This window comes from Castor canadensis, chromosome 7 (genome assembly GCF_047511655.1).
Source record: "Castor canadensis chromosome 7, mCasCan1.hap1v2, whole genome shotgun sequence".
NCBI classification, from domain to species: domain Eukaryota; kingdom Metazoa; phylum Chordata; class Mammalia; order Rodentia; family Castoridae; genus Castor; species Castor canadensis.
Window position 1 is genome coordinate 114,986,679 of NC_133392.1, and position 16,190 is coordinate 115,002,868.

Genomic DNA, 16,190 nt, shown 5'->3' on the forward strand with positions numbered 1-16,190 from the left:
ACAGCAACTAAGAGATAGCATAGGTAAATGGGACCTCATAAAGCTAAAAAGCTTCTGTTCATCAAAAGAAATGGTCTCTAAACTGAAGAGAACACCCACAGAGTGGGAGAAAATATTTGCCAACTAGACATCAGACAAAGGACTGATAACCAGAATATATAGGGAACTTAAAAAACTAAATTCTCCCAAAACTAATGAACCAATAAAGAAATGGGCCAGTGAACTAAACAGAACTTTCTCAACAGAAGAAACTCAAATGGCCAGAAAACACATGAAAAAATGCTCCCCATCTCTAGCCATAAAGGAAATGCAAATTAAAACCATGCTAAGATTCCACCTCACCCCTGTTAGAATAGCCATCATTAGCAACACCACCACCAACAGGTGTTGGCGAGGATGCAGGGGAAAAAGGAACTCTCTTACACTGTTGGTGGGAATGTAAACTAGTACAACCACTCTGGAAAAAAATTTGGAGGCTACTTAAAAAGCTAAACATGGATCTACCATTTGATCCAGCAATACCACTCTTGGGGATATACCCAAAAGAATGTGACACAGGTTACTCCAGAGGCACCTGCACACCCATGTTTATTGCGGCACTATTCACAATAGCCAAGTTATGGAAACAGCCAAGATGCCCCACCACCGACGAATGGATTAAGAAAATGTGGTGTCTATACACAATGGAATTTTATGCAGCCATGAAGAAGAACGAAATGTTATCATTCGCTGGTAAATGGATGGAATTGGAGAACATCATTCTGAGTGAGGTTAGCCTGGCCCAAAAGACCAAAAATCGTATGTTCTCCCTCATATGTGGACATTACATCAAGGGCAAACACAACAATGGGATTGGACTATGAGCACATGATAAAAGCGATTGCACACAAGGGAGGGGTGAGGATAGGTAAGACACCTAAAAAATTAGCTAGCATTTGTTGCCCTTAACGCAGAGAAACTAAAGCAGATACCTTAAAGCAACTGAGGCCAATAGGAAAAGGGGAACAGGAACTAGAGAAAAGGTTAGATCAAAAAGAGTTAACCTAGAAGGTAACACACACGCACAGGAAATTAATGTGAGTCAACTCCCTGTATAGCTATCCTTATCTCAACCAGCAAAAACCCTTGTTCCTTCCTATTATTGCTTATACTCTCTCTACAACAAAATTAGAAATGAGGGCAAAATAGTTTCTGCTGGGTATTGAGGGGGTGGGGGGAAGAGGGATTGGGCAGAGTGGGTGGTAAGGGAGAGGGTGGGGGCAGGGGGAAGGAATGACCCAAGCCTTGTATGCACATATGAATAATAAAAGAAAAAAAAAAAGATCTAGCCCTTGTCCTCTTTCATCTCATTCAATAGCTGGATATACACAGAAGTCACTTTCCCCACCAAGAGTATAAAGACTTCATAGTCATCTTAATAACTTGGTACATTACCTATGACTACCTATTCTCAACCTGTCCAGAACTTGCCATACCCATTTTATGCCAACACTAAAATGACCTTCCTTCCTCCTTCCCAGACTTACCGGTAATGTCTGCATGCATCTGCACAAAAAGGGGATTCTTGCTCAGGCCTCCACACAAGAAAAGAGTGCTGATAGAATGCCCTGCTGCCTCCATGGCCTCTATGATAAAGCGGGTCCCAAACTTAAAAGGAAAAGCAGAAGGAAGCATTAGTAACCGTAGCAAAAGTAAATGATAAGGAACATTTACAACCATTATCCTGTGTTTGACACTGTACCAAAAACTTTGCATGTACTATGTTAACAGAGTTAATATTAATGAGGTTCATTCAACTATTTGATGAGAATCTGCTGTAGCCTACACCCTCTATTAGGTACTAGAGATGTAGTGATTGCAGTGCTGCTCTGAAATTAACTGTTGATGGGACCTGGGTCAGTCTTTCTTCACTAAATGGGAATTAAAGACGTCTCCCTTAGAAATGGCACACACACACAAAAATTCAAATGAAAAAACAAACAAATTACAGGGCTCTAATTTCATAAAGAAAGTGAACTGCAAGCTTTCAGGCTGGCAAAGGGCTAAAAATGCCTCTGTTATTATGTAAAAACGGGCAATGATGTTCTCTCTATTAACTGGCTTCTAGACCAGCATCCATTCCCACTCAGTTCTTAATGTCCTGGAAAGTATTTTCAATTCAGCCCTTGTATCTCAGAACTTCTGTGTTAATATCCTCCTGAAATGAATTATCCTTATCCTTGTCTTGCTGAGTTTACTAAACTAAGTATAAAACATTATGATTTAAGAACGGATAAAAATGAATTTTAATGTATAATTTTTTATTTTTGGCTAAGCTGTTTAAATATCTGAGGTTCATACTTTATTTGGAAGTTCAAAAAACCTAGAGGTCCTAAATTAATAATTTATTTGGAGTATAGATTAAAAACAAAGAGAACTGGCCTAAAGGAGACAGCAACATGGTGATGTTGACAAGTTGCTCCAAGTAGAAGTGAAGAGGATTTTGTTTGGTGGACAGAGAGCCCTTGGAATGTTTAGAGACTGAGTAATTCTGGGAGACGGCAAAGTCCTAGTGTGAGCACGGGAGTGAATTGCTGGAATGGAGAGAGGGGAAGTACAGAGGAGATAAAGGGCTGAGGATCTGGATGGCTCAAATGTCTTCATGGATGGTGTAGTCACTGAGAACTAGGTGAGATGTGAGCTGGAGAAAAGACTATGATCGTTTCTAGTGAAAGTATGACAACACTGTTGGAAAGTTGGTATCCACTGCATAGAGACAAGGAAAACATAGCTTAGCTTCAGAGCAACAGGGACCAGAAGTTTGGCCAGGAAAGACATAGGGCTTCTAAAGGTTGCAGGATACTGCCCTGGTCTCCAAGCCAAGGAGTAGGATGTAGGGTAAGAGAAGACTCCTTTGACAAGGCTGTGGAGAGCCATCTCTCCTGGCATGGGGGTGCCTCTGAGGGCGGGAGGGTCAGAGGTAATCTGGAGCCACAGCACATGAAACCCCAACTGGTTTGGAGTAAGTGATCAGGGACAGGGCAGTTAGGCCCAACAGGCACAGCAATTCCTGCCCAGAGGTCTATGGGTTTGTTGAAGTTATTCAAGAATCTGGTAAAAATATGGAGCAGGTAAAACGTGGGCCTCCAAAGATAATCCACAGATGTAGTGTGTTTAAAAAAATTAAAACATGTTGTACTGTATGAGACCAGGTCCTGCTTACTGACTATGGCTAATTATCCCCAGATATTCTTCCTTAAGATTTTTTTTGGGGGGATCATGAATCCCACTAAGAATATGATAAAACCTATTGACCTGCCCAGAAAAAAAGGTCATACAAAAATAGTACTTCACAGAACTTCAGGAAGTGAACAGATGCCCTTAAATCTCCCCTGGATCATTTGGTGCTTGTGCATTCTAAGAAACCATGGTCAATTCTAGGGGCATAGATCTGCAATAGCTAAAAGCATGGGTTTTATTTATTTGTTTTTATTTTATTTTAATTTTTTTAAATTATTCATATGTGCATACAAGGCTTGGGTCATTTCTCCCCCCTGCCCCCACCCCCTCCCTTACCACCCACTCCACCCCCTCCCTCTCCCCCCCCCCAATACCCAGCAGAAACTATTTTGCCCTCATCTCTAATTTTGTTGTAGAGAGAGTATAAGCAATAATAGGGAGGAACAAGGGTTTTTGCTAGTTGAGATAAGGACAGCTATACAGGGCATTGACTCACATTGATTTCCTGTGCGTGGGTGTTACCTTCTAGGTTAATTCTTCTTGATCTAACCTTTTCTCTAGTTCCTGGTCCCCTTTTCCTATTGGCCTCAGTTGCTTTTAAGGTATCTGCTTTAGTTTCTCTGCATTGAGGGCAACAAATGCTAGCTAATTTTTTAGGTATCTTACCTATCCTCATTTCTCCCTTGTGTAGAGCATGGGTTTTAAATTTAAAAAGCCTTAAGCTGATATTTAGGCATTTCACCTATTTCTTGTACCTAATCTTTCTAAGACTCAATTCTCATTTGTTATATGGGACTAATACATTTATTCTGTTGAATATGCATTATCAAACATGGTAACATGAAAAGTGATAAAAGTATCGTCTGAAACTTGATGAAATAGTAGTACTGACCTTACAAGCTTGCTGCTATAGGCAGCATAGGCTCAAGCACTTGGAAGGTGCTTACAAATAAGAACTCTTCTGGCTGTTATCTACAGGCTAGCCACTCTACTATGCATTTCAATATCATCTCTAATCTTAAGAATTCGAAAACCTGCATATTGTCATCCCCACTTAGAAGTTATACATTTTGCCAAAACCAACGTAGTCTATATGGGAATAGGGGAGCTGCCTCAGAATTTGCATGGGAATGCCATGCAAAACTGATATTTCTGATATATCTAAAACCAGAGACCCAGGACCACATGATTATCAGGCCTAAGCTGAGGGCAATACAAAGTACATATCCTGGGGAAGGACCTAAACAAGAAGCTGTCCTTTGAGGACTGTGACAGCCTGTCTCTCTCCAGTGTGGCATTGTTAGCTGGAATTTCCCACTCTGGTGGTTCCTTATAGGACATTCCCCTTTAGTATTCCAGACTTTGCTGTGTAAGGCTCCACCCTCCTGAAATGCCCCACCAAAGAGCTTTGTGCAAAAATGATTTTGTGCTCACCTTTCTGGAAAAAATGTTTTCACTGAGAAATTTAAATAAAAATTGGGCTATTCCACTGGGAATGCACAGAAGCAAATGCAAATTGAGACTTCAAATGCAAATGGTACTTTCAAGGGTCTGTTCTGAAAAGAGAACTAACTACAGATGAACAGGCCCTGGATGAACTGGGTAGTTGACAGGTCTTTCAATGAAACTGAGCAAGAGAGAATTCTGTTGCCTTGAGGGTTTTCCACAGTCCCAAGTTAACTTTTCTATAATTTCATTCTATTCCTACAAAGTGCCAACCATGAACATTACTATAGACAAGAATTTGTTTAACTTTAACTTAACAACAAATAGGTGCTAAAGTAGTATTCAGGAAAGAGGAAATAAAAAATTGCTTTTGTTTCCAAGTTGAACAATTATGGGAAAATACCTGTTATCAAAATACTTCATTAGAATGCACACTTTACCCCAAAAGATCAGCATACTCAGATACGTTTTTTCAAAACAGATGGAACACCTCCCAATTTAATTGAGTCCACAAATAAAGCCTTATCGAGAAATCTGAAAATGTCTTCCTTTTGTGGTATTTTTAAAGATCATTAAGACGATGGACAGAATAAATATGATCACTTTAAATAAATTTATGGCCCATAAAATACAACACTGATTATCCAAATTGTGGTACTTGGGAAAACATAGCTGGCACTTTTTTTCCTCCTTCTTGTTTGCATTAAATTTAACCTTGTTTTTACATTCTTGCTACAATGTTCTTAACAGGAAAAGGACCTTTGTGAGAAAATCCCAGGCCAACTTAATGACGTTTTCTAATTTGTGTTAAGTAAAAACTGTTCTTGGGAATGCCCGAAAGCTCATTTCATCCATGTGGCTTTTAAGAATAGATCAAAGAAAAATGAACTCTGGCAAAGTGTAAAGAACAGGAGCTTGGACTGAGAGGGATAGAGATTTAAATTCCAACTACCATGCACTCACTAGCTGTGTGACCCTGGCAAATAGTTTGTCCCTTGTATGTAAAATGAAGGCAATCCCACTGGTTTACAGGGTTACTGCCCTAAGCCACCAGGTAGGTAAGGCACTCTGGTGCCTGGTAAAGAGTGGAAGACTCCTGAAAGGTTATGGTCATTACCACTAAGTGATAACAAAGGCCCTTAGCCCATTCCATATTTCCTTGTATTTCATGTTCTCTTCTTAGTATGTGTTCACAAAGGTTGAGTATCATACAATTCTGATTTTGAGGATAATTCATTTCAATGTAAGTGATTTATTCTAGTGTAAGATTTCATATACTAACAAAACAAATCAGAAAATAAAGTTCCTTGATTCTTCTTAAATGTAGTTTTATTTTATAAAGCTGTAGGTTCCCATCCCAGCTCTGCAACATACTAACTACCTGATCCTGAGCAAGTTAATAACCACACTGAGGCTTGGGTTTCTAATCTGTGGGATGGGTCCTATAATACGTACCTCATAAAGTTAAATCAGATAATGGTTTTAAGGTAATCAGCATAATGCCTGGCATATGTATAATAAGCAGTCCTACCTCCATTCTTTATTATTAGTGTCATAATCATCTTCATCACTTTAAGACAGAATTACTAAATAATCCTCTTGTCTTTACTACTGATAGACACTTTATACTTTTCATCTTAATATTCACTTCTTCCATCTTGATGTCAGAAGTGTCTAGTTTTGACCAAGTGTCTATGCATAAAAGAGTTTGATTGATTTCACTGAGCTAGCCAAGCTATTAAATCAATAAGAAAGTTGCTTCAGGAAGACAAAAACTAGTCGATAGTCTAAAAAGGATTGTTTAATTAAGTTGGCTGATTCCATCTGACTACACAGTGGCATTAACAAAAGTATATTCCTTTAGTAGCTGGGAAGTTCTGTTCTCTAAACACATAGCACCTGAACAAATCTGTGTATTAAAAGAGCACTTCCGTTAATGATATGTGTAAATATGCATATGGTTTTAATATTTGAAGTAATGAGGTTATGAAAAGTTGTTTGGAGACACAGAATAACTATTATGTATAGGTCTACAACAAAAACATGTTTGTTTAGGTCTGGATATATAGCTCAGATGTAGAGTACTTGCCTAGGATGCAAGTTCAACCCCCTAGTACAGGGGAAAAGAGGTGTTTAAATAGATATGTTGCTGAATAATAAATTTTGAATCCAAGTTTAATAAACTGATTTTTCTTTTTCTGTTGGTTCTCATTTTCTCTCCCATCCCCCTCTCTGTCTCCCTCTTTGCCTCTCCTTTCTTTTGCAGTCCTAGGGATTGAACCCAGGGCCTCATGTATGCTAGACAAGCATTCTACCAGTGAACTATACCCCCTGCCAAGTTGGTTTCTATTCTGTTTCTAGAATTGAATAAATCTCACTGGATTAGTTGTTATTTTGGGGACCTACCTGCTTTGAGACCAAGAAAGCCTTGACAAACTCTCCCTAAGTGAACTTTCTAACATATGCACACATACAACATTTTGTTTCTGACTTCAGGGTTAGAACTCTCTTACAACCCACCCATGGATCACTTCTAGATAAGAAGATTCCTTAGACAATGTATTAGAATTTTAATTCATTTTGGATCTTTAGTTTAAGAGCTACTAAGATTTTACGTTCAAATTCTTCCTTCTCTCCTTAACCTTCCTAACTTCTCATTTAAGCAGTTAATTATCAAAAACCAAACACTTACATATTCTAAGGAGGCATACCATTTAAAGGAACCCTAGGATGAATCCTTTTTCAAAGTGTTTTTATAAATTTGGGCATTCTTAATACCAGCTTTTCTAGTGCAAGCATATATCTACCTGCTTGCTTGTACTTAATTGAACTTAGAAGACAAATTAGATAAATGACAAGTACGATACTCAAAGACTCATATGCTTAAGTCCTTTCAGCTTTCAGTTGTATGGGGTTATTAGTAAAGCAGGTTGAGGGCTTTTATCGACATTTCCTGAGAGAAGCATCTCAGGCAAGCTCTCCTTTTCTTTAAGAAACTCTGTCACAAAACATACAATGTATCGTAGGGAGCTTGTGGCCTGGAGTATATTGATAGCCCGAAGTTCTTTTAAAATGGGATGAAAGTATCTTACAGCAATGGCTTGAACAGTGGCCAGGTAGAGGATGGCAAGATCATCGAGGTCCTGAGACAGTTTCAATCCAGTGACCTGTAAGGAGGAAGAAAAGAAAGAAGGAGATGGCGAAAGGAGCTGCCACGGACAGAGTTAGTTCCCATGAACTATGAACATGTTCAGAGGTGTTTTCTTGCCGAAACAAGTTCATATGCAAATCCCCTTTTTGTGAGCTGAACGTGAAAGGCCTACTAAATTATTTAATCTCCAGATTCTGGAAAGAATACTGCCTCTCCTCACCCCCAATGTTTTGTTTTTGGATTAAACCAATATGAATAAACACTACAGGAAGATTATATTTGATATTTCTTATCATGGAATTAAGTATCTTTTTTTTGTTTTTAAAAATGTTCTTTTCTTGTTACAACTACCTATTTTCTGTGGCCTGTAAGAAATCAAGATGTGAAGAGTGTGGCATTCTAGTGCAAGATGATCTTATTCTGAGTTCTGTTGCCACTACAATTCAGTGTTACAGTACCCAAGGGGCATTCAGGACAAATAATATATCTCTTATAAATGTTGTACTTACTGGGGGATAATTGGGAATCTGTGGTTTGTAAGGGAATCCCATTAAAGTCAATGGGAGCCATATGCTCATACGGAGCAAGTCAGTCTGAGAGATTCCAGAACTGAACTTGGATGCTAGATTTGGATGCCATCAAGACTTGTTCACAGTCCCACCTTCATGTCTCCCATCTATCAAGGTATCCTTGTGAACATTTAAAGAGGTTAAAGGCTGATGGTTTCTTTGAGTCTAACTGTAAGTTTGTAGATGTCAATACCATAGTTCACTTTATAGAGTCTCACACTATAAAATTAATTCAGAAGACATGCATTTAGTCAGGTTGTATACTATGTATAGTCTTGAGCTGAAGCAGGTATGAATATGCAGTCTGCAACAAAACAAAGGAAATGAGTGGTCTAAGTCCCTGACCTTCCTCTCCAACTCCATTTGATCACTCTCTCCAGATTCTTGCCTAACTGGAATTGGTCTATTGCAGGACACAGACACCATTCTGGTGCCCAAACCAGAAACCTGGGAGCAATCTTCCTTGCCTTCTCCCTCTCTTCCCATATTTAATCAGTTTCAAAGTCTTGTACATTTGATCAATCAGTTCTCTTAACATCTGTCTCCTTTGTTTCCACTGCACTTTACATCCTTCATTCAGGCCATCATTATGTTTTCCCTGCTTGCTGACAGAGCCCCTGAGTGTAGCTCACTGTTTCTAATTGTGTTTTTCACTACAGTGGAGGCAGATTGATTATTCTTAGTGCAAATCTGAATATGTTACTACTCCCTGTTAAAATCCTCCTGCTGCCTTCACTTCAAAGTAGAAATGCCTTTCTGTGTATGTGTGCCTTCTGGATGGTCCCTGCTCACCCCTCTAGTGTCTGCTCTTGCCATTCCTCACTCAGGACTTTTATGCTTCCAGTATTCTGAATTACTCATCTAAGTTGCTCATGAGGGGATTCCATCATTCAGTACTTCTACCTGCTGATGGCTGATTCTTGGCAGATAACTGGTCAGCCAGATGAGAACTATGGCTTTGATTTCAACGCACAGCAACATGGAAAGTTTTAAGGACAGACCAGAGAAGAATCCTGGGGGGTCTCTATCCCCAAGGCAATATTGTGAAAGAATATCCTTTGTAAGGTTGGGATGGGGGACTAAACATACAGTAAGAATGCTAGAACTGGGGAAGAATACAAACAACCCTGATATTGTAGAACTTCATTTCACAGGTAAGGAAATAAATTGTCCAAGGGAACAAATGTTCTGGGAAACCAGAACTGAGGCATTATCACAGATTTTGCTTCTCTTACTCACTGCAGTATCTCCAATGCCTCATGCTGTGCTTGGCACATAGTAGACTCTAAGTTTCTCTATGTCAAATGTGTGAACTAGGGGCAATTCAAGCTCCTTTTCTCCTCATGAACACCATTCTCTCTCCTAATATCTTATCCTTCTCTGTCAATTTATACAACTATAGTTGGACAGTATTTGCTACTTTGCTTCTCAAATATTTGGGGTGAGGGCATTTGCTTTATGTCACCAAGTGGGGTAAAAAAGCACTAGCAGAACATGTCTGGTCACTTGCTCTACACTTCTAACCCCCACATCTCTATACTTACCTTTCCTTGTCAGAGGAGGGTTTATATGAGGCTGGGGTAAAAGCAGTTTTCCTGTAGTGTTATGGATCCTTTGTGTGAATAAGAAAAGGCACACCATCTGGGAGGATGAGTAAGGTTTCAGTCTGATTATCAGCCCCCTTTGCTGAACACCTTGGGTGAGCAACCTGTACCATGCCATGCAGAAGTCATGGCTAATGATCACTAGGTCTGATATATATGCTCACTCATTCTTTTGCTGCTGGTTTATTAGGGAAGCTGACTGAGCCACAGCTTAGAGATCTCTTCCTGACCCAGTCCTGTAGGCTGCCTTTCCTCTGATTTCCTCTCTCTGGTCATCAATGGGAAATGGATCAGACCAAGACCCTCTATGTGGTTGATCCTCAGGTAGGTACTAAAAGCCATATCTGAATAATTTATGCGGGGTGAGAAGGGAGGTAGAATTTTATTTTGTATATCAGAGGAATTTCCCAATCAATATTTATTAGGAAACCCAGTGCTTTGTATCATAACTGGTTCTGATATCCTTAGTTATAAGACAGAAAGGGTATGATATAGTTGGATTTATTTTTTAAATCAATAGATAGCCAAAAGAACTTCCAAAAAGTGTAAGTAGTCAAGCAAAAAGGTATCATGGGACCTTCTCTAAACTTCCAGTGCCTCCAGAGCTCAGAAATCATGAAGGAGAAAAGGGAAGATTTTTTTTCCCTAGAAATTAAGAATGAGGTAATCAACATAATTGAGCACTAAATTTAACTCTTGAGCTTGCTAGCAGCTATGACAAAAAGAGACATGAGAGGTGGCATAGCCTTTCTTTTCATGACAAAACATAGCTATCATTTACAGAGACAAAATTATTCCTGGGAAGAAGTTCTAGAAGAGGGTTCATTACATGGACCATGATATAGGTGGTATGAAGTATCAAAAGAGAACAAGCAAGCACATGCCCACCACAGCCATTTCCGACATTCCCTTATACTAATACCTGAGCCATGGGGTTGAAAAGTGACTTAGTGGAAGATATTTCTCCCTGAAGTGCAAAGATACTAAGTCTGAGTTCCTGCTTTCTTGATATGTCAGCTGATATTCAGATGGAGATAATACAAGGGCAGATGACCATTAAGTCCATTTTACTGTCTCTCAAATGCCAGGGACCTCAACCCTGCTTTGGCAAAAGTCAGCCCAAGATGGGGCTTTCTAAAGAGCACCTGCCATGTGGCCCACTTGGGAGGATGAAAAGCCCCCAGGGGGAGCTCTCACCAAAGAAGGTGGCTGCACTGCCATGAGAGTGGCAGTGATGTTTTGGGGTTGCATGGCTTCGGAATGACTGAGAAGGCTGGGACAGGCTGGATGATCTGATACCATAGCTGAAGGCTGAATGGTTCCAATGATAAAAGGAAATAGTGAGAAAGCATAAGTGGAAGGAGTGTGTTTATAAATATGCATATGCTTATTTTGAATGTTCGGGCAAGACAGTCAAATGTGTGGGGAAGCCCCATGCGAAACTTGCAATGGTAAGCACATTTTATTTATTTTGGCTATTGTGTAATGAGGGGAACTGTAAGAAAAAGAACTTAGTTAATATTTAGAGATGTGTGAGAGTTGCATTTGGTGGCCAAAATCATGCAAACGACTACAATGGATAAATTCAACATCCTAGATTATACATATACAAACTATACAAATACTGGGAATTCTGAGTTAGAAAAGAAGTGTATGTAAAGATGATGAGTTTGGAGTAGGATATGGGTTTAAATTTTAACATTCCCTCTAACTGACTTCATGGCAGTGAGTTTTATAATCCGAACTTCCATTTTTTTTCACCTGAAAAAATAGGGGTATAATACCACAATTCATTTTCGAGAGGAATAAATGAGATCTCATTTGCAAAGCGCCTTACTTTTTCAGTAGGCTGTACTAAGTCTACAAGAGATAGACACTACTCTAGTTCTTATAGTGCCAACAATGTACAAACAAGTGGCACTTCTAAGTGTTCATTTTGTTTCCTTTTTTCTTAATAAATGTCCACTGTCTGTCTCTAGAGTCACACTAAGGGTTCAATTCATTTATTAATTGGGATACAGCAATAAAGCATCATCAACATGACTATGGTAGCTAGATGTGTGACTCAAGTGGTAGAGCTCCTGTCTAGCAAGTTTGAGGTCGTGAGTTCAAACCCCAATATCACCAACATGTTATGGTACCACCAGGATGTGAATGAGGAGCACTACAGACTAGAGTTTGCACAGTGTGGATGGAGAAGCCAGGTCAGAAAGTATGTTGATAATCAGCATTGAGAACATAATCCTGAAAGTACAGAGACATCTAGGAGTGTGCCCAGGGACAGACAGTAGAGTATGCATTTACAAGGAGTCTTTGGAAAAGCCTTAATCCTGATCAACCTACACACATCCACTTGCTCCATAAAATGTAAAGACAGTAGTTAGGTATAATGATGCATGCCTGCAATTCCAGCTTCTTTGGAGGCAGACATAGAAGGAATGCAGTCCAAAGCCACCCCAGGCAGAAATGCTAGGCCCTATCTGAAAAATGAACTAAGAGCAAATGAACTGGGGCCTGGGCATGGCTCAAGTGGTAGAGTACTTATCCAGCAAGTGTGAGACCCTGAGTTCAATCCCTAAGCACACACACACACACACACACACAGTAAAGACAGATGATAACTTTCACCATGAACTTCAGTTGTAATCTTGCTGTCACATGGTAGCAATCTGAACTTGGGTACATCTCAGCACTTTTCTGGCATTCAAGTTGATGGCAGACTTCCTGGGGTCCTACTCCAGATTGACTAAGCCTTTGGTGTGGACCCAGCAATTTGCATTTTAGCAAGAACCTAAAGCACTAAACTGTGTGGATGAATGCCCTAAATCTTGGTATTATGAATTGTAAGTCCTAAAATAGCTACAATTGATAAACATATTATAAATAGACTATCCCTAATCTGGAATCTGAAATGCTCTAAAATCTGAAATTTTTTTGTGCTTAGACATTAAGCCACAAGTGGAAAATACCGTACCATGAAACAGTTTGATGCACAAAGTTATTATAAATGTTGTAAAAAATTACCTTCAGGCAATGTATATAAGGTGTTTGTGAAACACAAGTGAATTTCAGATTCAAACTTGGATATCATGCCCAAGGTATCATATGATATGTATCTCTATATAAATTTAAATATTCCAATATCCCCAAAAAATAAATCCTGAAATTCAAAACACTTCTGGTCCCAAGCATTTCAGAGATAAGGGATATTCAATATATTAATTTAGGTAAATTTTTTTCCTTCCTAGTCGCTAAAGGAATTGAAGTTACTGTATATGTTAGTAAGGAAAAAAAAAGGGGGTCAAGGAATAATTTCTCAAGGGGGGGATCTCTAAATATTACAGAGGGCAAGAAAATAGGATTCTCAGTTCTGAGATTTTTCCATGGTCATCATATCTTGATGAGGGTATTCAAGGCTCAGGGGAATTAGCTGAAAGCATTTCAGAACACAATGGAGTGCCAAAAATGCTCTGTTTGCAAAGTTAATAATGAAGGCAGAGCTATTGGGGGCAACCTGGAAGATCAGAGAAAGATTTATAGAAAACCTCTGGAGGGATGAGGGAGACTGAAGGATGAGTTGGAGACAGTCAACAGCCCTGGAAGAGAAAGGAAAACAAATCTCCCCAACAATATTTAAGAGGATTCAGTGTGTAGGGAGTCTAGGCCAAGGGTTGGCATTGCCTAAAACTCACTCAGACTTGGGAAATGCAGATGAATGTGCTACCACAATGTGGGAGGCAGAATTCTAAAGATGTCTTCAAGATTCCTGTCCCCTGGCTACTCAAGCACTAATCTAGGCACAATTGTATTGGGAGTTAGCAGACAGAATTAGTGACTAGCCAATTGCCCTTAAAAACCAAGATTATCCTAGATTATTCAGTTATGCTGTTAAAAGCAGAAAAGGAAGGCAGGAGAGCTGAGGTAGAAATGGAAATCAGAGAGGTTCAAGCATGAGGACTTGAACCAGCATTGCTAGCTTAAGATAGAGGCAGGGAGTGATGGGCCCTGGAAGGTCAGGAAGACTCTAGAAGCTGAGAAGGAACCCTGGCTGCCAATCAGCAAGGAAACAGGGCCCTAGCCCTACAATTCTGGAACTGAAATTGGCCAACAACTTGAATGAGTTTGAAAGCAGATTTTCCTGAGAACCTTCTAGTAGGAATTGTGATTTGTGCCTTGTGAAAAATGGAGCACAAAATCCAGGAGAGCCAATTGGGATTTCTGACTATAGAACTGTGAGACAAATATAACCTTCTAAATCTGTGGTGATTTATTATAGCAGTAATAGACAACTGATATACATACTAGAAGTAGATATGGGCTGCCATTCTCCTCATGACCTTATTCTACTGTGAATTCTACACAACATCATTGTTCATTTGCTATTTATCCAGTGTACTGGGCACTTCACACTGGGGTTTGCCCTCCTTCTGAGCCTCTAAGTCTAAGCTATTTTGAAGAACATGTGTACCAGTATCCCACGGCTATTCTGTAAACTGTTCTGGCTCCCACTGCTGTTGTCTAACCTTGTCTTTACTTTGCAAAGCAACTTGATCTCACCCTTGGTCCCTTGACCTTTGTTCCTTCCCATTGTTCATCTCTTATACCTGTCCAGTGGATTCCATCTGATTCCCCTCAGTCTTCTGTCATGCCACACTGCCTTGGGGAGCACTCCAGACCATTCATAGTCTACCCCTGGGTTTACCTGTTGTTTGGTGTATATAGAAAAGGTAGATAGCACCAAGAGAGAAAAGTATGACTCTGTGATACAATTTAAAAAGCCACTAAAATGAGGAAGAAACATGGCTGATATATTGAAAACACAGCAGAAGGAGTAAAAAAAAAAAAGACCTAGTTTTTTAGCTTACTTTTCCCTAAAGAATGTCAGTGACCCAAGCTTGAACAGACTGGACTCTAATCCCAATTCTACTGTTTTTTCCTCTGGGAAAATTACTTAAACTCTTTAAGCCTCAGTTTCTCTCTTCTTTTAAATAGGGTGCTAACAGTATCTCAGTGTTGTTTGATACATGTAAAATACCATACTGCCTCATACATCAGGTCCCTTAAAAAACTGACCCTACCATAAATCACAATAAATTAATGATCTCAATACAATCATATTATCAGAACACCAGTTACATGATGCTGAGGATAAGTCATCTTTGTCATGGAATTTGATTTTTTCATAGGCAAAAACAATATGTAAAAAATGGCTGTGTAAAACAATATTAAATAACAATAAAAACAGCAAACTCATGTCAAAGAGTCCACTTGTTTCCAAGACTTACAAATATATCACTCAAAAGTTGCTTCAATTAGTTCATGAGCCTCTAGCTCTATCAAATCCATTTTCTGTGAGAAGAAGACACAGGCCACAATCTCTGGCCTCTCCCCTGCTCTTGCCTGACTGTTTAGCAACACCATCTCTAGCTGGGATTTAGTTCCCTGGGTACTGGCTAAGATCCTGTAATGTTTCTTTCCTGACCTTTTGAAGAGCAGCTGGAGCAGCACCCAACATCTCTAGCAGTTGGAGCTGTGTATGGCCTGGTGTTAGAAATCACAGCTCTTTAGAGCACCAGAAAATAACTTCCTATTCTGGGTAGTGCAATACTTTAAAAATGAAGCAGAGAAAATGTGGTTTAACTAGTGGTGAATATGGTGTATCTTCAAGGCTATTTACTTCTTTGAATGCATTTTAGGAAAAGAATTAAGACAAGTAAATCCCCCCAACACAAAAAACTACCACCACCAAAACAAAGAAGCCAATACTAATCTGTGACTATAAACTGGTCACATACAAGGAGGAAAGGACACTTTCAAAGTCACCATGACACTAGCTGTTTTGTAAGGTCCATCAGATTTGAGTTTCCTCTTGTGTTTGTGAGAAAACTGGAGGCCAGGGACCTAGGCACAGAGAACATCAATGTCCAGACCTATGGGAAACACGTCTTGTGATGGACCAAGGACCATTCAGCTGCTCTAGTTGGTTTTGTGGCCAGTGACCTCAAAGGCTGGTGCATCTGGTCCATTCTGGAATGAAGGTGGGGATCATCAACTGGCTGCTCAAGGTCCAATGACCACACTTGGAATGCTGTGGCATCTTGTAAACATGCATGTAGGGCCAGCAAGCTGGAGCTATAGATTCAAGCTCATTTGTTATTGTCTGCCTACTGTGTGCCTATCACTGGACCACCACTTCCCACT

At 39.6% G+C, this 16,190-nt stretch overlaps 1 protein-coding gene across 7 annotated transcripts in view; it reads right to left on the minus strand.

Annotated features, from left to right (window-relative positions):
- Fggy (FGGY carbohydrate kinase domain containing) overlaps positions 1 to 16,190 on the minus strand; it is a 397,186-nt gene that overhangs the window by 86,008 nt on the left and 294,988 nt on the right. For all 7 annotated transcript variants that reach the window (XM_074079968.1, XM_074079973.1, XM_074079974.1 and 4 more), the window contains 2 exons: positions 7,758 to 7,832; positions 1,527 to 1,647 (listed from right to left, as the gene is read on the minus strand). In XM_074079968.1, coding sequence (XP_073936069.1) covers positions 1,527 to 1,647; positions 7,758 to 7,832 — 196 coding nt within the window. The remainder of the gene's footprint in view (positions 1 to 1,526; positions 1,648 to 7,757; positions 7,833 to 16,190) is intronic.